The sequence below is a fragment of the Arthroderma uncinatum genome (genome assembly GCF_011692745.1).
Source record: "Arthroderma uncinatum strain CBS 119779 chromosome Unknown scaffold2, whole genome shotgun sequence".
In the NCBI taxonomy this organism is placed as follows: domain Eukaryota; kingdom Fungi; phylum Ascomycota; class Eurotiomycetes; order Onygenales; family Arthrodermataceae; genus Arthroderma; species Arthroderma uncinatum.
In genome coordinates, this window is record NW_022983864.1 from 555,378 (window position 1) to 577,882 (window position 22,505).

General features: G+C 48.8%; 8 protein-coding genes across 8 annotated transcripts; 3 read left to right on the forward strand and 5 right to left on the reverse strand.

Moving 5' to 3' along the window:
* GIQ15_02113 (nonsense-mediated mRNA decay protein 2) lies at window positions 1-4,035 on the forward strand (the record flags this gene model as incomplete). Its single annotated transcript, XM_033549530.1, has 8 exons — window positions 1-19; window positions 95-139; window positions 244-2,384; window positions 2,441-2,732; window positions 2,791-2,861; window positions 3,030-3,281; window positions 3,332-3,640; window positions 3,706-4,035. The coding sequence occupies 8 exons, from the start codon at window positions 1-3 to the stop codon at window positions 4,033-4,035; spliced, it is 3,459 nt and encodes a 1,152-aa protein (XP_033406691.1).
* Window positions 4,036-6,740: 2,705 nt separating this feature from the next.
* Window positions 6,741-7,774, forward strand: GIQ15_02114 (uncharacterized protein; the record flags this gene model as incomplete). Its single annotated transcript, XM_033549531.1, has 3 exons — window positions 6,741-6,948; window positions 7,021-7,474; window positions 7,522-7,774. The coding sequence occupies 3 exons, from the start codon at window positions 6,741-6,743 to the stop codon at window positions 7,772-7,774; spliced, it is 915 nt and encodes a 304-aa protein (XP_033406692.1).
* A 1,127-nt stretch (window positions 7,775-8,901) lies between these two features.
* GIQ15_02115 (uncharacterized protein) lies at window positions 8,902-10,120 on the reverse strand (the record flags this gene model as incomplete). Its single annotated transcript, XM_033549532.1, has 3 exons — window positions 8,902-9,661; window positions 9,732-9,971; window positions 10,041-10,120. 3 exons carry the CDS (start codon window positions 10,118-10,120, stop codon window positions 8,902-8,904), a joined length of 1,080 nt encoding a protein of 359 aa, XP_033406693.1.
* Window positions 10,121-10,606: 486 nt separating this feature from the next.
* On the reverse strand, window positions 10,607-12,058 carry GIQ15_02116 (solute carrier family 25 member 38; the record flags this gene model as incomplete). The annotated part of the gene is made up of 3 exons (XM_033549533.1): window positions 10,607-11,394; window positions 11,515-11,755; window positions 11,852-12,058. The coding sequence occupies 3 exons, from the start codon at window positions 12,056-12,058 to the stop codon at window positions 10,607-10,609; spliced, it is 1,236 nt and encodes a 411-aa protein (XP_033406694.1).
* Window positions 12,059-13,188: 1,130 nt separating this feature from the next.
* On the reverse strand, window positions 13,189-14,351 carry GIQ15_02117 (endoplasmic reticulum protein; the record flags this gene model as incomplete). The annotated part of the gene is made up of 4 exons (XM_033549534.1): window positions 13,189-13,751; window positions 13,812-14,035; window positions 14,192-14,209; window positions 14,284-14,351. 4 exons carry the CDS (start codon window positions 14,349-14,351, stop codon window positions 13,189-13,191), a joined length of 873 nt encoding a protein of 290 aa, XP_033406695.1.
* Window positions 14,352-14,660: 309 nt separating this feature from the next.
* GIQ15_02118 (uncharacterized protein) lies at window positions 14,661-15,434 on the reverse strand (the record flags this gene model as incomplete). Its single annotated transcript, XM_033549535.1, has 1 exon — window positions 14,661-15,434. One exon carries the CDS (start codon window positions 15,432-15,434, stop codon window positions 14,661-14,663), a length of 774 nt encoding a protein of 257 aa, XP_033406696.1.
* A 1,109-nt stretch (window positions 15,435-16,543) lies between these two features.
* GIQ15_02119 (uncharacterized protein) lies at window positions 16,544-18,220 on the reverse strand (the record flags this gene model as incomplete). The annotated part of the gene is made up of 3 exons (XM_033549536.1): window positions 16,544-17,179; window positions 17,240-17,706; window positions 17,758-18,220. The coding sequence occupies 3 exons, from the start codon at window positions 18,218-18,220 to the stop codon at window positions 16,544-16,546; spliced, it is 1,566 nt and encodes a 521-aa protein (XP_033406697.1).
* A 2,144-nt stretch (window positions 18,221-20,364) lies between these two features.
* On the forward strand, window positions 20,365-22,197 carry GIQ15_02120 (uncharacterized protein; the record flags this gene model as incomplete). The annotated part of the gene is made up of 2 exons (XM_033549537.1): window positions 20,365-20,535; window positions 20,821-22,197. 2 exons carry the CDS (start codon window positions 20,365-20,367, stop codon window positions 22,195-22,197), a joined length of 1,548 nt encoding a protein of 515 aa, XP_033406698.1.
* Window positions 22,198-22,505: the final 308 nt, after the last annotated feature.

A 22,505-nucleotide genomic window follows, 5' to 3' on the forward strand; every position in this document is an offset into this window, starting at 1 on the left:
ATGGAGCGCGCAAGGAAGAGTACGTGATATTCTGACATTTTTAACGCTGTGCTTATGGATGACTGTGCTGGATAGGGGCTAATGTGTGCAATAGGAGAGCTCCGGGATTTGAACGCAGCCGTATGGGCGGGAGAGACAGGTATCGTCATATTCTAGCTTGACCATGCAATGACTAGCATGAGCGCTTCTTCCTCTAAGATTACGCGAAATACTGATTCAAGAATTGTCTTTTCTTCCACACAGATGTCTTCGAAGTTAGCAAATCCTTGGATTCTTCTCTAAAGAAGAACACCGCCTTCATCAAACGTCTCCGCACTGGAATCACAGCTTCGGCTCTCTCCACGTTTATCACCGACGTTCGTTCGCTTTCCCTACATAAATATCTCTCGGAAATCATTTCGGCGCTCTATGAAGGCCTTTGCAAGCTGAAGACGCCAGGGGAAATAGCGGCTGGCGTAGAAATAGCCAGTGCGATTCACCAGCGTTTTGGCCCTGACGAATTTACGAAGCGACTGGCATGGAACCTGGGCCGTGGCCTGACGTCACCAGATAAAGCGCAACTTAAAGCCTGGACTCAAGATGTTCGTGAGCGGGAAGAGAAGGAACGTCTGTCCCGGCATCGAGTTCTACTCCGTGTTGTGACGGAATTCTGGCTCGTTGGACTCCTTCGAAGCTTGGATGATGTAGAGAGGCCAGATGATTCCGCCGGAAAGGGCAAAGATTCTGGACCAACTATAGGTGGAAAGGGACCTGATGGAAACGCCAAACCTCGACAGTTGCAATCATCCTCCAAGCCAAATCAGGACAAGGACGAGGAACCGTTCCCCCTTGAAGTTTTAAAGGATCTACTTGGCTATGATAGAGAGCATATTAATTTACCGTTAGCTCTGCTCTTTGCGAGAACATATAGCTGGGATATACTGGGAGTCAAGGCTCTTGAGGAGGGGAGAAAAACAGTTGAGGCAAATGGTGCAACTACAGAAGGCTCCAAGGAAGGACATGGAGCTGCGTCCGGTGACGAATCTCCGACAAACGCATATCAAACAGACGACCCACCTCTGATCTCTGATAAGCTTCAGATACGTTTCAAGAATGTGTTGAACAGGTATCTCGAGGACGTGAAGAAGCATGTCAGCCGAGACCAAAAGGCGCTTGCTAACCAGAGTCGTCGAAACGCGGAGGCATACGTGAAAAGTGGTGAGATCCTTGAAGACCGCCAGTCGAATTTCGAGAAGCAGACAAAGACACATGAAAAACTAGTGTCAAATACGCAGTCTCTATGCGAGATCCTAGGCTCAGAAATGCCCGACTTAGCCGAAAAGGAAGCCTCAGACGGTGCAGTGAGTGGAAGTATTGGGCTTGTGAAGACAGGCGAGTACCTACGCGGGCAAGGCGAAGGAGCAGGCATTTGGGAGGACGAGGAAGAAAGGCGTTTCTATGAAAATCTAGCCGATTTCAAAGGAAAGGTCCCTGCAGTTCTTCTCGAAGATGGGAAAAAGAAGAAGCCAGACGGTGATGACCAGGCCAAAGGCAAAACGGAGAATGAAGCGCAAAATGGTGTTGCTCCCGGATCTAATGGAGCCAGCAAAGTTGATGCTCCAGCGGCCGATTCCGGCATCAAAGAATCCGAAGAACCAGCTACCGCCATAGCCAACAAGTCAGTCGGTGCACAAGTCGACGCATTGCTCTCAAAGCTCCCTGAGTTAGCGAATAAGGATGCCGTCGATCAACTGGCCCTGGATTTCTGTTTCTTGAATTCGAAGGCATCTCGTAATCGCCTGGTCAAAGCTATCCAAGAAGTGCCAAAGGGTCGTTCTGACCTTCTGCCATTATATGCACGCCTTGTAGCTACACTTGGCCAATACCTTCCGGACGTACCTCAGGGACTAATCACATACCTCGACGAGGAGTTCCGCAGCCTTCAGCGCCGGAAGCAGAAAGAATTTCTGGGCCAGGTTCGCACAAGTAACATCAGATACCTGGCTGAACTCACGAAATTCGGCGTTGTCCCAGAACATGTTATCTTCCACTGCTTCAAAGTGAGCCTCGACGAGTTTTCCCGAATGAACATCGAAATCATGGGTAATCTGCTGGAGAACTGCGGAAGATATCTGTTAAGGAATCCTGAGACTGCTCCCAGAATGGCATCCTTCTTGGAGACCCTTGGGCGAAAGAAATCTGCGCAGCACCTTGGGCAGCAGGAGAGGATGATTATTGAAAACGCAATGTACTACGTTGACCCTCCGCCTAGACCAGCTATTCAGCAGAAGGAACGCACACCGATGGAGCTGTTCATTCGAAAGTTGATGTATTTGGATATGAATAAGCGAAATTATACCAAGGTTCTGAAATCCATTCGCAAGCTACACTGGGAAGAACCAGAGGTAAGCATGTATCTTGCTACGTTTATCTTATACATCGTTCGCTAACTCAATCTCAGGTGGTCGGTATTCTTGAGCGTATATTCAGCAAGCCAGGTAAAATCAAGTATGGAAACATTCACCTTCTTGCAATCCTTATCAGTGCGCTATACCGTTACCACCAGGCCTTTGTGATTGGTGTCATCGACAATGTCCTTGAGAGAATCACCATTGGCCTCGAGCACAACGATTTCAAATTCAATCAGGAGCGTATTTCAGACGTCAAATATCTGGGAGAACTTTATAACTACAAGATGGTCGACTCGCCGGTGATTTTTGACACGCTTTACCGCATTGTCACTTACGGACACGGTAAGCTATTCAATAGGTGAAATTTCCTCTTTCGCGCTTTACTAACACCTCCAATCAGATGGTGGCACACCTTCTCCTGGTAAAATAAATCCACTGGACATGCCAGATGATTACTTCCGTATTCGTTTGGTTTGTACCATTCTAGACACATGCGGTGTCTGTTTTGATCGTGGCAGCGCAAAGAAGAAACTCGACTTTTTCTTAACCTTTTTCCAGGTATATATATGCAAGATATTTAGGCCTCTATAACCAAGCCTCTACTAACGAACGGAATTTAAGTACTATCTACATACCAAGGATCCCATTCCTATGGATGTCGACTTTGTCATCCAAGACACATTCGCTCTAACCCGTCCCCAGTGGAAGTTTGCTGCAGACTTTACAGAGGCTACCAAGCTCTTTGCTGAAGCAGTCGCACAAAACTATCAGGTTCAAGAAGCTGACAAAGTACCAGACCCTGAAGATGAAGCAGAGAGCTCCTCCTCCTCTGACGATATCGAGGATGACGGAGCTCCTGATGTCGATGAAGAGTCCACCGATGAAGCAGAGGTATGTTCAATCCCTCGCTACCACCGAAACTGTTACCAACCTCTCACTAGGTCACGGCCAACGAACCGGATAATGACAACGAATCCGAATCAGAGGAAGAGCAGATCTTCGTTTCTCGACAGGAAGAAGAGCGTGACCCTCAAGCCGAAGCTGAGTTTGACAGAGCCTTCGAAAAGATGATTTCAGAGAGTGTAGAATCCCGAAAATTCGAACGTAAAACGATGTTCGACGTTCCGCTGCCCATGAAGCGTGCAAACCCCCGTGATACGGCAGCTGTAGAAGAGCCCAAAGAGTCCACCCCGATACCTTCCAATACAATGCCATTTTCTCTTATGACCAAGCGGGGAAATCGCCAGCAGGTGAGCTACTATATTATGATATATCTTTCATAACATGGAAGTGTCGCTAATTTTTATGTGCTCAGACGCGCACTATCGATCTCCCTTCCGACTCTAGCTTTGCGGTTGCGATGAAGTCACAACAACAAGCGGAGCGCGAAGAACAGCAACGTATCAAAAATCTAGTACTGAACTATGATCTTGGTGACGACAATGACAGCAATGACGGTGATACCAACATTTCCTCAACCCAGTTATTCATACTACAAAAGAACCCCAATACTAAAGGCTCAGTCAAAGGTTCCGAAAAGCGAACTTCCCACCGCGACCCGAGAAACGATAAAGCGGCCCGCAGTGGATTCCGTGCTCGTAAATTACAACTGAGCGATGTTGACTGGTACGGAAAACAATTTTAATGCTCACACCATCTAGATCAGATAGATCGAGACATCCCAGTTCAGAAATGATATACTCAGACACTCAACAATGATTTTTGGCCGAGGACATTTGCTAATTATTTCCCCAACTTGTGCGTTGGGCCTGGAGAGGCTCTTCGTGCAATGGAATTTCGCTTTAGGACCTGAAATTTTTCCCTGGTAACCGTTAATTAGCCTAATACCTCCTCATAGATACCCTGGAAATCGACCCTGGGGTCTTGTTAACATAACTCCTCGCTTTATTACACATGCCCAACCTCGGTACGATCGAACATCACGCGCGTCGACGAATATATCGGATCCAACCTTGGAATAAATAGAGGAGTGACGTTGTACGGGCCCTGGCCTCAGCCGAATGGGCCTCGGAATACGAAAACTGCTCCAGAGACGTGTCCAGGCCCAGAGGTCTACTCCAGTTAACCCATCGTCTAGATCGCAAGTCCACCTGCCGCTACTGGTGACCATTTAAAAGGAGCGTTTTGAAGGAGTGTTTAGGTGGGAAGTTGTTAACGAGTGGATGAGGAAGCGAGTGCTATTGTGGTAACGCTATGACGGAGCAACGCTATCAATTACCCTCCTTCACCTATTTCTTATATTCCGTTTCTTACTTCTCAACTTTCCCTGTGGTTCATCAGCATCTGACCTCAAGAACGCGACTCTTACGTTGCCACCAGATGTGAAAGGGCTCGTTTTGAAGAGAGTTGTTGTAATGCGACTTGTATCAGAAATTCTAGAGAATATTCAAAACAAAATTCTTCATACGTAGTAGAATGATAACTTGACTAAAACTTCTCATCTAATCACACCTTTTTAACACAATCTAGCAAATCCAGAAAATTGTATGTATGAGGGTAGAAAAAGATTATTTAATATATGGCTCGGCTCCAGCCCCAGCTATAGTAAACCCGAGCGAGAGATGGGGCATGAATGCATACAAATTGGCATCACCACTCTGACTATGACAGTGGAGCAAGTGAAGGGAAATCCACAACACATCTATCCATTCTTCCATTCGAAGTTTGAATAATTAAACGCACCCGCTTGAATATTTCGAGGCAGGAAGCTGGAATAAACCCGCCAATAACAGCATTTGTTGTCCAGTAACGACGACGACAACTTATGGTACTCATACCAAAAATGTAAAGGGCGGCAACAACTAGTCACCGCACTGGAATGTCGTGTTTGGAATTGGGAAGCCCCGTTTGTACAGTCGTTCATCGATACTATCAGAGAAGATGCTCCTTAAAATACCCCAATGCGTTAAAAACCCCTATATCGAAACGCTTGACGTCTCACGCTTCAATCTAGGCGCTAGCTCCACCGTAAAAAGTACTGGAGTTGAGGTCTCAATCTGAACCACATCAGCTCTTATATGGTTACTCGTGCTTAACTGGCCCCCAAAATCCGTCTTCCAGTTATGCACATCCCATTCTAAACCTTGGGTAGTTATCAGGGACGGACCACCAATGGGTATAATCCCTATATTTTCCGAGAAACACAAATGGATGGCTGTATTGCTGCTATCCAAATTCCCACATTTATTGACACCCGTGGCCTTTTCGAGAGATGACCCTCCAGGGGTAAGTATTGTGTTCTCACCCTGGTGTAGAAAAAATGAGATGCTTTCTTCAGATATAAGATATATCTTCCCATTCGGCCTTGTAATCTGCACAGAGGCGGGAGGGGTGGCGCAGAAGAGGTGGTGGATCTGAGCGAATCCCTGGTCAACACGCCCACCTAAGCCCCCAAATACGATCACATCCAACTGTTCACTCTCTTTTTGAGAGCCGGAGCCCTGACTATCATGCCCTCTCTGCGGCGCAGAGCTAAGTATATCCGCACAATTATCTGCAAGATAACTAAGACATTTCATAAAATCTGTAGAATATTGGTCTGGATTCTCGATTATCGTTACGTCATGGCTCTCATAGTGCCTTCGAACATCGACATGGATGGAATCGAGGTCTCCAACAATGGCATCGGGAAGCTAATCTTCAAGTCAGATACTAGCACATTGAGCATTTCTGATATATACGCTAGAGCATATTACTAGAGCATTGCATACCTCAGTGCTCTCTAGGCCAATACTCTTCGCTAGGCTATAATATCGATTAGCCCCGCCATCAGCACATATTATGAAACATGCTGTTGAAGTTAGTTAGTCGTCATCAAGGAACAAACTACATCTAGGCCTTATAGGGCTGTAGAGCTTCAAGGGTATCAGTATGTTGCCGTCGCACCGTGTCTTTTGAGTAGTTTAAATGCATTCTGATTGATAGGCTGGTTAAGAACTAGCAAGGCAAATGGGACGGATGGAGGATCATCGGAAAAGAACTGAGCGGGGTGCCACTGCATCTTGTATCCACTGGTTTTATCACCTCGCAGCTAGAGAAATATCAGAAGTCGAGTCTCTTGATGCTTTTTGTTCGTCTTCCATCCTGTCCGACGTTTGATATTTCCCAAACGGGATCTCGGGTTCTTCGGCGAATATTTATCCGGATGATGCTTACATAATCTCCAATTTTCTCCGTGATTAACAATCGAGGTCGGGAGAAGAGACAGAAAGATATCCAATCGCCCATTCAGTCCAGTCATTCACTTTTTTAAACCCAATGAATTTGATTCGTTGTTGATCTTGTCGTTCTAAGCTTTTATATTAATTTTCCTTCTTTTCTCCTTTCATCATGTTCCGATCCGCGTCGAGATCATTGCTCCGTGGTACGCCAGCTACACAACAACTTCGATTTGCGCAAAGTCGGAGATGGATTAGCGATGCACCATCGCCAGTACAGAAGAAACAGGGATGGAGAAGTACAGTAGTGAGATGGGGCCTTGCCGCGGGTGCCGTTTACTATTATAACACAAGCCCTATATTCGCTGAAGAGCCCCCTCGTAAGTACAGCTACAGCAGTCGTCTAAATTATCCACTGGTGGTAACTGAACTGACCTTGCCGGAACTATAAGTCGTAAATAACGCCGGATATTCCTCGAAATCGCAAGACGCAGCCGCTTCGCCTACAATTGAGTCGTTAGCGGCCGCAAAGAAGCCGAAAGCGCAGCCAACTCCTCAACCCTCGAAACCCAAACAGTCACCATCCGATGAGCCGTCAATAGCTGCTTCGGCTGAGACGGGGGCTCCAGCTGTGGGAAGCGAACAGCCACCGGTGTCTGCGGGTGATCTCGAGAAGGAAGCAGGTCAAGAGGGTGCATTCAACCCAGAAACTGGAGAAATTAATTGGGATTGCCCTTGCTTAGGTGGCATGGCACATGGGCCCTGTGGAGAGGAATTCAGAGCTGCGTTTTCCTGTTTCGTATTCTCCGAGGAAGAACCAAAGGGAATGGATTGCATTGAGAAATTCAAGTTCGTATCCCTATCCCGCTTATCCCCCTACAGCTCATACAAGGTAGAGGGTTCAACGTTTGTATTAGAATATTATACTAACGGGTCCTCACTTTATTTTTTAGGGGCATGCAAGATTGTTTCCGACAACACCCTGAAATTTACGGCAACGAGCTTGACGATGAAGAAGTGGATGCCCAATTAGAAGAGCATATCGCCTCTGAACGGGAAGCCGAACAAAAATCGTCCGTAGAAGGATTAGATGCTGTACCAGCTGCTACCAAGGAACAAGCTGAAGCCGAGCCGGCCAAGGACAAACTACATGAAGCGATCTCGAAGGAGCTAAATAGCATTGAATCAACGGTTTCAAAGAACTAGGCTGCCTTTATAGACGATATACGGCAGACACAGGAAAATACAAGCCTATCGAAGTTACCGAACATGCAAGACCGTCTCAGTATTTTGGCCTGCCAGATATATGCTACATGTCCCTTTTGGTGAAAGCGTGGGGAGTACTGGGTGAGAGCTGTCCTTGATTTTCTTATCTAGATGGAGAAAGACCAACGAAGTTGTAAAAAAAACAACCTGTACAACTAGATATATAAAAGAGCGGAGACGAATAGAATTTCATGTATTATATTTATTCTCTATTTACTTATTCAAAGTTCGCTTGTATAGACTCGGGGTGGGTTGGGAGACGTAGAGCAATGATATCAGTACCTATAGTCATTCAAGGGTATCGTGTAGAGTAATGACCAGCTAGCAATTAAGACTAACACCGGGCCATATAGTTCATACGCCAATCTAAACGAAGGCTCGTTGATGAAAAGGGAATCCATATACAGCACGGTTAAACAAGCCATGTGAGCATGATGGGAAGTGTAAACAACAAGAACGGACTAAGGAACTTCAAGGGACACGTTATAGAGGGCTCTACCTATTGTTCTCACAAGTTATCCCCCTTTTTGTATCTGTAGATAGCAGATAGCGAAGGATAACGTTGACTTCTAGAGACAATGAGAAAAGGGAAAGGGAAAAGGGAAAATAGGAACTAACACCGAACCAAACCAGTGATCAAAACGTAGCCAATACATAAACCAGCCTATAAAGTAAGATAGGGAAATAGGAGAGGGCGCAGAACAGGGGAGGCATTATATATATATAACAATAGCCCAGTCGTTCTCTACCAGAGGAGAGGCAACGGGGTGAGTAGTGAGTTCGAGGGATAGGGACAATGGGGGAGTGGACAAAAGCAGAAAAAGAGAACCGATTCAACCACTAACGATGAAAGCCGTTTCCAGCATGTAAAAATCAAAAAAAATAAGGACACGATAACCAGTACCAGCATAAACGCGTCGTGAGTAAACCAAGATGATCCAAGAATTGCATTCATCGTATCTCTAGCGATTGTCGTAAGGGCGGCCGGGCCACCCTGAGATTTTACCAGAAATCCAATCGGTTCGATGATGCATCAGGGTGAAAGTGTCTCAACACTTCAGATTTGCTTACTTCCTCAAGATAGCCTCATAGAGGCTTCCTAGCGTGCAAAGAGCTGAGCCCGTCAGCAGGCCGGTTACGCCTCCTGGAACTGCACCAGATACTCTCTGGAGAGACATGGCACTGAACAGGTCCCAGAAGTTGAAACCCTGGCCATAGACAAGAGCGGCCACCAACGCCTTCGATACGTTGAATACCAACGGGTCGCCGCAGGCCTTGCACTTATCCTGCGCCGAGGAGGCAGCCGTTCGACGCGCACTGGCGGAGTGACCGGCAGACTGGCTCATCTTCAGGTTGATGTTGACAAAATACGCGACAATCGATGGCAAGGCGATGCTGGTGGTGACCCAGAGCAAAAATGGAGACCAGAAAGACGCGGTCAAAAGGACAAACAGATCTGGGATCTTGATCGCAATCTCAGGCAGGTTCAAGCTCTCCGTCGCAGGGATGGTGGTTAGGTACTTCCATGGCATGACCTCGTTTAATACGCCGAACAGTTCGAAAGCGGTGATCAGAGTTTGGATGGCGTTCACGCTACTTAGCCATGAACGAAGCGTGTAGGTACGCTCGGTCATACCAGACTGGTCCCATGCTTCTGATACGGATTTGCGGACTCTAGTGGTCTGTCTATCAATTGCGTCCGTAACCACGGCTGGAGATGGTGGTAGCGAAGGGAACTTGAGTGCTGGACGCGCCGGGGTCTGAATCACAGCTGGAGCTGCATCAGGCGGTGGGGAGGATTTGTCCGAAGCCTCATCGGAATAGTCTCTACATGCGCCAGTTAGTAACTACATCTAAGGATAACGGACACGCTGGGTATGCCTGGCGAGACGCGTACGTTGCTTCGACTTCTTCCTTGGGCTTGATAGATCGCCGTGTACGTGTTGACCGCTTCACCGAGCCGTCGAGCGAGGAGACCTCTGCTTTTGGTTCCCTCTTGATAGGCGATCCACGCGGCGGCTGCGCCAGTCGTCTGTAGTATTCGCTCAGCTTTGGCTGGTGAGACAGGCTGGATCGGTTCTCGGTGAGATGGGTGTCGAGCGCGACGGCGAGCTCGTTCTTCTTGAGGTCGGCGAAACTAGCAGGACGACGACGTTAGAGGACACCATTCTAGACAAATAACGATCGTACACGGGCTAAAACGCACTCGTTCAGGTCTGCTTCTTCGGCCAAATCGACAAGGTCGCTCTTTTTGAGCGCGCGAAGATACGGTAGAACAGCCGACATGGTGTAGCGATGGTGGTATAGACTGGATCGCGGGAGGTAAGCGACACGTTCTAGCGTAGTTATGAAGATGCGTGGGCTATATATAAAGCAATAGAGGCAGGGTGGAATACGCAGGGTGGTGTTCGCGGGCGTGTAAGAGAGAAGTATGTTGTTCCGTGGGGTGGCCGGGCGACTTTTTATTGTTTGACGTTGTTGTTTACATTTCTGTTTACTAGCGTGTTTCCCTCCCCCAGTTCCCGATCGGGACATTCTTTGTCCATCCACGAGTAGAAGAAAGACGGCGATGATAGAGATGTCTTCGGACATTAATTAGTAGTGTATCGTACAGCGTTCTCTCAAAATATACAATCAGCAAGATGCAACCAGGCATTAGATCTATTCTAAAAGCCCCCCATAAAACGCCGGTCCCTCGGACGCCCGCCCGCCTCCCTTCAAGTGGGCATTCGTTTTGATAATACTGTGCATGCAAAAGGTGGATGGTCTGTTTCATATCAACGCGCTTCGGAGCTCGCTCAGCTCTTGATATGATTCCAGTTGCTTGAGGAAGTACTGGTAGAGGACCAGCATGGTTCCGCTCTGTATGCTGGTCCAGAGGAATCGTGGCCCGACTCCCCTGAACCAACCAGCAACGCCTTCTGTCTTATATATCAGTTTTAGCCCCGTTAATATCGATGAGGTGTGCAGGATTGCTGCACCGGGTTTGACAGTTGATGTCGACGGAGATGAAGTAGAGATGAATCGTGTTTGTGACGAGGGTGGTGTGGTCGAGGTTGAGGTCGAGGTTGAGGCCGTGGCCGTGGCCGCGGCCTGCAAGCGGGCCGATTTATGCGCGTCGCCGGCTGTGCTTGATATGGCTGGCCGGGCTGAAGGCAAGGCGTCTGGATTTTGCTGCGTCTGTATTCGGGTTTTGACGACATCAAGGGGACAGGTGATGACACCCGCCATACCACCAGCCGTTGCGGCAGTTAGTACTTCCAGGGAGAAACCAATATCTCTTTGTCCAACCCAGCGTTTGGCCAGTTGCTGCTCTTGTTCATAAAATGCAAATTGTAAAGCGGAGAATGGCATGTCACGGAAAAGGGTGGCCTTGAAGCCGGAGTAGAGTGCAAAGAAGCCTTCTTGTCGAACGATGGTCCGAAATGCATCGGCGGTAGATCTATAGTTGTAGCCAGACTTGAAGAATGGATTGTTATATCTCCCTTGGAGCTGCAGCCTTGTTTTTAATACTTCGGATGGCACATAGACGAACGATGCAGCAAAATCGGCAATAAATCCTACCACGAAGAGTTCATTTTAGCCCTTATCAACGCAAAACCGTAGAAGATAGGGTAGCTTACCTCCAGCCAAATATGCCAATGACGGATTTATACCCAAATCTAACATCCACCTCTTACTATACTCGTATGTGCCGAAAAATATGACTGTCCCTGGAAATGATCCACAAAGAGCCGGTGTGACACCACCATATAGGCCTCTTCGGATTCCTTCTTGTCGAAATATAGTTGCGTATGATGAGGACATGGACGAGTATTTGGGCGGGATATGCGGATCGCCTTGTTGCCTCGTTTTAACCGTATCCAGGGAATGCATCAGCATATCACCACTCGTGCCACCAATACCACCTGCAATCATACACTAACATGGAAAGACATCGTTAGCAAAGTAATTAGCAATATTAGGCCGTAGCCATCCCTCAACGCTGCACCAGCAGCCTTTCTAGGGGCAACCCACATGTAGATACGGCGGCCGAACGTCCTTTTCTTCATGCTGAGTATGTATCCTCTCCTCTCTCCTCAATATGCTATCCGCTTTCAAACCCCCCAAACCCATACCGCCATCACCCAACGTGGATCCCCCAGAAGACGACGACGACGCCGCGGCGAGGGTCGATGAGTCTGAGGTCGCGAAAAAGTCTGACATCCGCGACACCAGACTCATCGCCGCCCAGGAAGTGGTAGTTGGATAAACAGCGTTCCTGCGTTCCGGTATAATCAGATATGGGTGGCTTCTATCAGCTAGATTCGGTCAGGAGGAGCTTCCAATTGCTGGTTTTCCGCGAGGGTTTCTGGGTCGTGCGTGGGTAGACAGGAATAAACAGCAAACGTCTATTAAAGAATCTATACAGAAAAGACAGAAGAACGGCGTATCTACGTAGTTCACGCCCGAACGGAAGATATCGAATTGCTCAGTCTTTTTTTTCAACCTTTTTCGTCTTTTGCCCAAAATCCGACGGAACAGGAACATGTCTTTATCCGGCTGAATAAGTGGGTTATAGCCAATGAGAATGCGAGTTTCAAGGATATAAATTACATAATCAGCTTTTTCGAGTAAAAAAAGTGCAAAAGGAAGAAACATTGTTGACTTTGATATCTCGGCTTTGGCGGAAGTGCTAGAGAAGTCGGAGATAAAAGCAGCTGAGACCTGGTTTCTCCGTCGGGCGAGTGCTGTCGACTGTGTATCCGCGCTGCATGGGCGGAGTATATGTATCAGGACGGAGAAAGGTTACGGATAAGGATAACATGCAAAGTTGTTGATTTTTCCTATATTGATATAACAAAAGATTTTCACAAGCGGTAACAGGAAACAATTTAAACGAAAAGAGCTCATAACACCTCTTCATTAGCATTAGGTACACAGGTATGTCCATGTTCTTTTTTGTCATTTTGAGGCGAGCATAAAACCGGGGCTGGATGTATTTGCAAAAGAAGATACACGCCATTCCGTGCCTTCTTTGGGGGTGTAGAATCACGAGTAAACCTATACTCCATGCTTAGAATGATATCCTCCCTTCAATCGTCTGTTTACTTCTTCTTCTTCGTCTTCTTTCAGTAGGCCCAATAGGCCAGCCAGGCCAGGTTAGGGGTATAATTCACGTAACGTCGTTGGTAGTAGGTTGAATAATATTGGGGAGTTCAGCAGGGTGGATGGGGTGGGATAAAAATATAGCGATGTTGCTATATTCGTGTGGTGAAGGTCTCACTAGCCAGGAACTATGATTGTTTTTGCTTGTTTGGTGCTAATCCCTCACTCATCCAATGCCGAGACCCCCCATCGAGTTGGCATTTTATTTACTGTGGCTTTTTGCCAGGTGTTTGCTGCTGGAAGCGCGCAAGATATGGCTTCAGGTCCGTGACATTGTACAGCTGTCGAACAGAGTTCTTGACGACCTCCCATCCTTGGCGGACAGCTGGTGGGGTACTCTGGTGGGAGAGGGTGGCGTCGATTCTGGCCGTCGAGTGGGCGACGACAGCCTGCACGAACGAGCTCTGGGTGTAGCGGGAGCGGAAGAACCAGAAGTAAATGACGAGCAGAACCCAGCTGCCGCTTGAAAAAGTGAGAGCGGTGAAAATCAGGCGGATCAGGAGGGACAGCTCGAGGGCCGCTACCATGGCCATGCTGGTGTCATAGTAGGTCTTGACGAAGCGGCCGATCTTGTCGGCCAGAGGAGATGCCTTACCGGCGGCTGGTCTGCCGGATGGAGAGGCAGGGCCAGCTTCGCCGGCGGGGGCAGGCTGGAAGGTAGGAATCAGGTAAGTTCGGGTATACGTGGCGACGTGGAAGAAGGAGTAGATGGCGAATGGAAGCAGGGCGAAGAGAATCTGTCGCGAACATAGCCATACAAGGGCCATCCCTACTCCCGGGTTAGTTAAAATTTGAACAAGGCTGCAGTATAAAAGATTGATAAACTTACCCAAGTACTGTACGTTCTCGTCTCCAGCAAGCTTTATGATAACGCTTGGAATGCTTCCTCCCAGACGTCCACGGGCCACGTATCCCTTGTACACGACAATTCCATAGGTAGCGGCCGCGGCAACGAAAGCGAAACGGTACGATCCTTGGGCAACGGTGGTGTAGGTGCTGAACGTGATGCACGATAGGAGGTACCGGAACACAGCAAGAATTAGAGTAAAGTGGCTATCACCCACAGTTAGCTTAATAGAACATATATTTCTCGGCAAGCAATAATATATCTCTTCGGGGAGGGTAAAGATAAGTGCGGTGTGCGATCCCCAGCCTCAAGACCGTAGAAGTGGAAGCAAGCTGCAATGGCGAAAATCAGGATCAACGTACCCTATAAACCAAGCGAATCTATCAAGCAGGTTAGCGTCTATCTCGTCAAGCATCTCGCCGTGGGTTTGGAAGCAGGGAGGGTGGTCGCATACTGTAGTGTCTGGGCCAGCATCTTGAGCCGCTCTGCCAGCGGCAGTGTTGCGGGGGGAGGAGGAGCCATTTAAGCAGCAAGAGGAGCGTAATTAACGATAGCTGGAGAGAAGACGAGTGCAGCAAGAGAATCCAGTGGTGAGGGCGGCCAGATTCTCGCAGTATGGAAGAGTTGATGTCGAGGTTCAAAGGTCGAGGAGTTGTTCAAAGTTGATCGAAGTTGTTCTAAGGTGGCTTCGCTGATGTGTTTGCATAGTGTGGGCATGTTTGACTCCAGGTACTAGTACCTCTTTAGTATAGAAAGTACCTCTATTCACTATCTATTTATATAGGATACTAAGTATCTCAAGTACAGGTACATGTAACTGGTAAACAACATTTAGGGCTTCATCCCACATTTTTCATCTATCTTCTCAGCATCTTTGGACAATATCAGCAACAAGGGAGGTTTGCGCCTCGCCAGCCCGCGGTGGGCAAGTTCACGGACGAGAGAAGCCCGCCGTCGACAGTCGGGACATGCGATCGTGCTCGTTTCGCAGCTGAGAGGCAGCTGTTCCCACCGTCGCCACGAAAAGACCGTATCTTCACGGAGAGTGCTGGACGATGACGATGATGTTTCATCTTCTATAGCCTGTTCCTCGTCGTCTTGACCGTCTCCACCGCCACCGCCCTGGCACGCTTGATAGATATCTCTGGGCCCGGATATGCCATGAACAACCTCGGAGACACGGTAGATACGTCCGTCGCCAGCTACAGGCAAACACGGCGAGAAGCAACTCTGCAGCTCATCGGGCCTCATATACACCTGCTGATGACCGCAGGAATACATCTTGATCGTCCCCACGGCCTTCTCATGCATTGTCCACCGTCCACTACCTCGCTCCCGTATCTCGTTGAGCCGCTTGAACAGCCGTCTTCTGCGCCCCCTCTCCTCGACACAGGCAGGACAGGACCCGAACATGTCTATGGTGGCAGTCACCCAGCTTTCTTCAGAACAGGTCCAGCTCGGTATCCTGTCGGGCTCGCGCTTTGGGTCTGGGTTGCGGAAACGGATGCCGTTGGGCGCATGGCAGCGTTGTACTGGGTGTCTGAGGTGGCAGGGTACTATGTGGCTGCAGGCGAGGTAGTGTTCGTTCGATATTAAGCGGCACATTGAGAAAAAGTACTGTACCGGAGGTATGTATATGGGTGTACATGAACGGGTAGCTGACCGTTATTCTTATTTTTTTTTTTACATGGAATGCAGCCGCTACAGCCGCTATATCCAGGGATATATATAGAGTAGATGTCCAAGATCTTGGATTAAGCGGTGAATCTCGAACAGGAGAAAGACATCTCGATATATATTCCCTGTATGCGACAGAAACAGAACTATGAGCATCTACAAAGGCAAGCAGCTATAAAAGGGTATAGAATCAATTTATTGACTAGACGTAGAGAGTGTGAGGGACCAGGTGTCTAACTTATCTCACCAGCATACACAACTTAGGCTTAATACATGACAAGAAAGTAAGTGAAAGTTGGAGGAGAGTAGTTTCGGTTGGAGGGATATAAAGTAACAAAGCAAAAACAAAAAGCAGGCAGGGCAGGAGGGCGTACATTGGCTTAAAACCAAGGGACATAAAGAATTAATTAATCTGTTTGAGGAAACAAAAATGAGATATAAGAAAAAGAGAGAGAGACGAAGGGATCGTGATCTGCCTTCTCAACCGTGCTATCCTATCATACCCAATCCGTCCAGTTGTTCCTGATCCTGATCCTGCTCCCAATCGCCACCGTAAGGATCATTTTCAATTTTTTTGGACTTTTGGCAAGTTTCCTCCCCTTCCAGACCAGAACCGTTGCATTGTGTAGCACAGGCGCAGTGTGATGTAATGGCGAGGCGAGGTTAGTAAGTGTGTTAGACTCGGGGTAACGGATATTGAATTCATTAAATAAAACAGAAGTACGGGTACTGAGAAATACAAGAAAAGAAAATAACAAAAAAAAGCAATAATAAAGTAAAGGGGGAATTGAATGAATGTGAAGTAAGGTGGTGGTTATGATGGAGAAGGGGTTATTGGCGTAGTTGTTCCGGACGCAAGTGAAAATATCTCAGAGAGCGCTAGATCCATTAGTCGAGTAGGCGGTTGGAAGGTGAAAGGAAGAGAGAGAGAGAGCGAGAGAGCGAGAGAGGATAGTAAAAACACTGGGTCTGGACTGATACGTAGCGAAGGAGCCAAGAAAGGAAGAAAGAGAAGGGAAAGAGAACAAGGTAGAGGTTTAACGAAGAGAGAACCCCTTTCTCTTTATCTTGTCTTCCAGCGGCCGACCGCTTTCCAGACGGGCTTTCTTCTCCTCTAATTCCTGGCGTTGCCTGTCGAGCTGCTCCTTCATCTCGCGATGTCTGGCGAATAGCTCGTCCTCGGACTGTTTGAGCTTGCTCTCTTTCTCCTGCACCTTCTGCTGGAAGACCATCTTCATCTCGGACTCCATCTTGGCGAGTTTCTGCTCGTGCAGGGCACGCTCTTCCTCCTGCTTGACAGCTGGGTTGACCTCCTTGAACACGCTTGGGTCCTGGGTGACGCCCATCTGGGTAAGCTTGTCGGAACGGTAGTTCTCGTACAAGGTGTTGTTGGTGTGCTCCTTGAGCTCCTCCATGTGTGTGCGGATCAGCATCTGGCGGAGCTTGACGAAGTCGCAGTGCTCTTCGTTGTCGACTTCGATGACACCCCATGGGTAGCGACGGCCACGGACCTTGCGGCCTTCGTTGTTGGTGACCTCAGAGTTGGCGCCAACAACGGCGAAGGGAACCTTGGACATGATCTCCTTGTTCTCTGCGATGGTCTCTTCATCATCGAGCTCGTAGCGGGGACCCTCGAAGATCTGGATGGAGTGGTGTTGGATATCCGAAAGGATCTAGGCCGTAATTAGCATATTTGCAGAAAACAAATCAAAGAAAGGAGGAATAATGCATACTCTCTGCTTGAAGAGGGCAATCTCTTCGTCGGTAAGGGTGTCGGCCTTGGCGATGACTGGGATCAAGTTGACCTTGGTGTGCAGGCGGCGCATGACTTCGATGTCCAAAGGCTTCAAGGAGTGGCCAGTTGGCTGGATGAAGTAGACGCAAGCATGGACGCGGTTGTCAACAATGTTCATGCGGTTGACCTTGTTCTCAGCATCGAGGTAGGCGTCGAATCTCTGCTCAATGTTCTCAACAATTGGGCGCCAGGAGTCGTCGTTGTTGACGAAGTCACCGAATCCGGGGGTATCGACAACGGTAAGGCGCAGGCGGACACCGTTCTCTTCGATGTCTGCGCTGATGGACTCGACGGAGACGGTCTTGGGGATGATATCGAGGCTTGGGCCGGTGCGTTCCCGTGGTGGATATAGGGATGTGTTGAAAAGGGTGTTGACGAGGGTAGACTTTCCAAGACCAGATTCGCCTACGCCATTGTTAATACTGTATATATATGCGAAATATGCAGTCTACTTACCAACGACCATGACATTAAAGTTGAATCCCTTTCGTACACTCTTGCGGTGCCACTGGTTAGGCAGGTTCGCGAAACCAACGTAGCCGGCCAGTTTTCGGCGGACGACGTTCTTCATGTCACTGGCAGCCTGGGCAGCGGCCTTGGGGTCCTTTGAACTAACGGTCTGAGCCGCTCCCTGGCCCATGGGGTTGCTGCGTTCGACATGTGGAGAGACATGGGGAGAAGGGGGAGCAGGCGAAGGTCGAGTAGGGGTGGGGATACCGTTAGACGTAGCTGGTTCGATGGGAGAATCATTGTCAGTTTCACGGTCATAGTCAGATTCAGAGTCAGGAGTAATTTCGTAAAGAACTCCGGGAGATATAGGTTTATCTGCGTCTAGCAAAATCTCATGAACAGTAACGGCCTGCACATTCGTGCCCACGATATGGGCATTGATGGCAGCCTCGTCGTCCATCTTGATCATTCCAGACCTTCTTGTATTTTACAAGTTTTTATTCTGCTAGGATACGTTCTATCCAGCCTGAACAAAGGAAAGAGAACGAGTGATGGAAAGGGAAAATGTGATGGCCGATTTGTTCAAGAATCAACTGTCCAGCGTCGCACAGGAACACCTCTAGCGCATCGAAAAAGAATCTCCAACCGGTCGACCAGATCAGAATGCAAAGTCAGGGGGGAAAGGCTCGAGGCTTACCCATCGTGAAGGAGTATTTATCTCGACGGCGAGAGGGAATGCGAAGAACGCTTTTTGTGGTAGTCGGAGAAGGTGAGACCTAGAAGATACGCAGTCAGCAACGCAAAAGCAGCAGCGAGGAAGGAGAAAAATAGAGACAGCGAGAAGGGAGAAAGCTCGAGGCCGGCGTACGTTGCTTCAATATCCAATTGCGACTGCAAGACGGTCGAGGTGAGCGTGTGAGAGAGAGCAAGGATGGTCCTGTTGGGTGGTGGCCGAAGAAAAAAAAGGGTTAAAGCTATGAAGCCACGAAAGACAAGGGTGGTCAATGAACGAGAGACGGAGAATGAAACAGGCGAAGCACCGCAGGACAGCGAGTGCAGAAGTGAAGGCGAGGGCAAACGGAGTCGAGCAAGGGGAAGAGAGGAAGAGAGAGAGAGAGGTTGGAGATAGGAGCGACGACGAGGTGAAATTGTTGTTCTCAGGAGAAAGGGGGTTGGCGGTTGGTGGCCCGCCGGGGCGATCGCGGGCCCCTTTTTTTCCACCTGTAATCTGCTTTCCATACCACCACCACAATCCTGCATGCTTACACGACCTACACTACTTAGACGCTACTTTATATACCGCTATAGACGGGGTACATGGCCGGGTTATACAGCTAGACGGCGGTTGGACACATCCGTTGGCGTCCTTGGATACATTCGAGATACATCCCGTTTGTGTCAGCGAAAACGGGCGCCCCTGGACTCCTGGTTGGCCGTCGCTTGTCCATTTCGTCCGCCTCGGCCTGCTGATTGGGCTGTGAAGGGATGCGAGCGTAAGTTATTTACCATCGGTACGTGACAGCCGCGTTGTGACAGGTACTGAAACATGGACGATGCGATAGACCTGAGGACTCTGTAGCAGATGGAGATGGATGACTCTGTAGGAGATGATGGAGAGATGATGAGATAAAAGATGGAGAGAGACGTCGTGGCAGACGACGTGGTAGATGCTCCGTATGTCTTCTGGCGAGAACAAATGTATGAAGTATTCTGTAATGAAATAAATGTACTTCGTAGACGAAGAGAAGGCATCCTGCATCGTCAGGAGTTCAGCTCGACCATGGCTGCGTCTCTTGTCTTAGACATCACGGAACATTCTCACCGGCATGGCAGCGTTTCTTTTGAAGACACGGAGTAGAAACGTTTCTTTTAGGATTCTTCACCTCGCTGTGCCTCGGTCGATCGATCGATCTCGCCAGCTCCCTTGCTCATGGCATCCGATATCGTACTCCGTAGCTCCCTTGTTATCAGATCTGGGACCGTTGATGGTTGAGGATGAAGCTTGGGTCCTGGAACGGCCGCCGCAAGGTTCGAGGTACGCCCGTAACTATCGTCTCGGGTTCGTCCATCTATCCGTCTCTGTAGAGTACGGCGAGACGCATATCCCTGCTGTCTGCGTCATGATAGATACTCGCATTTCATGCCCGGATTTTTCATTCCTGGAGATCCGACTTGCCACTCCTCGCAGCGAGCTCTTTCGCTATTACGGACTCGTTAACTGATCATCCAGCAAGCCACACTATGGGAAAAACTTACTTATGGAATCAACGGCGCCAAGGATGCTAATTCTTCGCTCCCCTGACCGTCCTTGACGAGCGGAGATTCGCTTTGACCAACCACCCGCCCGCACGGAGTATACCTACGTACCACGCATATAAATAATTTATATATAGAGTAACTCCGTGGTCGTCCATCGTTCCTTGTCGACCGTTCCGTCATCTGCTGTCCTTTTCGATCGCCATCGGTTCTCGTCCGGGCAAATTTCGTTCTTTCGCCTAATATCATTCGACGGCCCCGTCTATACTCAGGACATACCCGGGACATCCAGCTATATAATCGCATTTAACACAGGTGCCCATTCGCGACCCATCTTCGTCAGGGTGCAGGTTACACATGTCGGGAAGTACGAATCCCAATCAACGCGCAGACAATGGCAGCGGTAGTGATGCATCGCGCACATCGATAGCGGTCATCGGCAGCGGTATGGCGGGTCTGGTGACTGCGTACCTGCTGCAGCGCGATGAGAACCATAGCCGGAAATTTGATATTGAAGTCTTTGAATCGGTATGTATAATGGCCTGATCGTTCCGCTCCAGATACCCGGCTCTTGCCATACCATTCCCTCCATTGAGTGCAACTCGATATGTCCGAAATGACCCAATTCGATTTATTTGCGCTGCTTCTGGCCTGGATCGAAAGCCGGTGTTTCTCGCTTAATCATGTTGGGCATCGGGCCGGGCTGGTATGGTGTGACTATCACTCGTGTGTGACCAGTTGTTTCGGATGCACAGTCTTTCTCTCAAGGCGACACAGGCACAGGCACGGGAAGCTAACAGCCACGATCTGTAGCAAGAAACATTATCTCTAGACTCGGCGTCTGTGACCATTGAATCAAAGGATGGAGGGGCCGCACAGCACATCAATCAGCCTATGCGCGACTTCGATGAAGGCTTCTATCCGAACCTGAAGCGCATGTATGATTATCTCGGCATCCAATGTGATCCGAAGAAGTTCCTCTTCAGCTTCTCATATATGCCCAAGGCGGACCCGGGGGACCCATCTGCGCAAGACCACGAAGAAGCAGCTGCTCAGGCCAAAGTGTCATTCGTCCATTCTTCAAATAATCACCAGCTCCCTCCCATCCGCCCAGAAGGGTTAAGCTTATGGTCATGGATTGGAGAGATAATATATCTCGCCTTCTTTTTCGCATGGTTCATCGTCGCTTGTTTCTGGATAAACCCAGGTAAAGGACATCGGAAACCCTCGACTATGGATCAGGATTACCCGGAATCACTAGAGGAGTACTTCCGCCGCATCCATCTTCCAACATACTTTGTAGACCGATACATCATACCCTCGTTTTCCAGCATGTCAACATGCTCGCACCGTGAGATGCTCTCCTTTCCAGCCAATGACATAGTGCAGTACATCCGGCGCACCTACGGCGCACCGCATTATCTTGTACGCGCTGGAATTCGAGAAGTCGAACGCACCCTCTCCAAGGGTCTAAACATCCGGCTCGGAGCACGAGTCACCTCTGTCCGTCAGGCTGGTACTTCAGTCATGGTATGCTGGGAATCGACGTCTTCCGCGTCTGAGCTGGCAGGTGAGAAAATCCCGCCCATGTCAAGCTGCCAGAGGACATTTGACCACGTAATTCTCGCTATACCGCCAAATGCAGTGGGAGCAATCTTCGAACCTCTCCGCGCAGAAACATCCGTAATACCCACGACATCCGTTGAGGCATTCATCCACACCGACTATTCTACCATTCCATGTATCCGCTCGTCACCATCACCATCAGCAGAAGTAGGAACGGCTTCAAACGCAGAAAGCCAATGGATCCATCTTCGGTCCACGCCTGAATCAACAGAATCCATCCATCAACATCCTTCGTCATACATAATAACAAACTCTCCCCTGACACCTATTGAGCCTGGCAAGATCGTCCATCGCGCGTATTTCACACGAACGCTACGCACACCACAGAGTAGAGACATAGTTAATCGTATCTTTGATAAGACAAGCTCCATCTCTGAGGAGGAGAAATCGGGGGAACACGAATCACGGAAGAAACAGCCTGTTCAATGGCGGAACGGGGATGGGAACGTGTGGCTCGTCGGTAGTTGGTGCTGGGATGGGATGGTCCTATTAGAGGGTTGCATTGTATCCGCCATGCGTGTTGCCGATGAATTTGGTGTCATGGTTCCCTGGGCTAAAAGCTGAGTGTCACCCGTGGTGTTGTGGCTGTGGTTGTTTAGAATGTATACCCTGTACTAATTGCCATTTTGGGCTGCTCATATAGATGAGAAATTTTTTTTTTGGCAATTGTAGTGATTCTCCCGGCTTCCAATTATACCAAGATAGTAGTTATACATGCGCTCAAAAATTAAATGTGTAGGCGATATGTGTTAATTACGCTAATAGATGCTTCGGTTGCATATTTAAATCATGTCAGAAACCCCCTTATCCCGGCTTATAGAGGTCGTAGTCCATGCGTCCAAATCATGATGCTCCAAGTAAAAAAAGGGAAA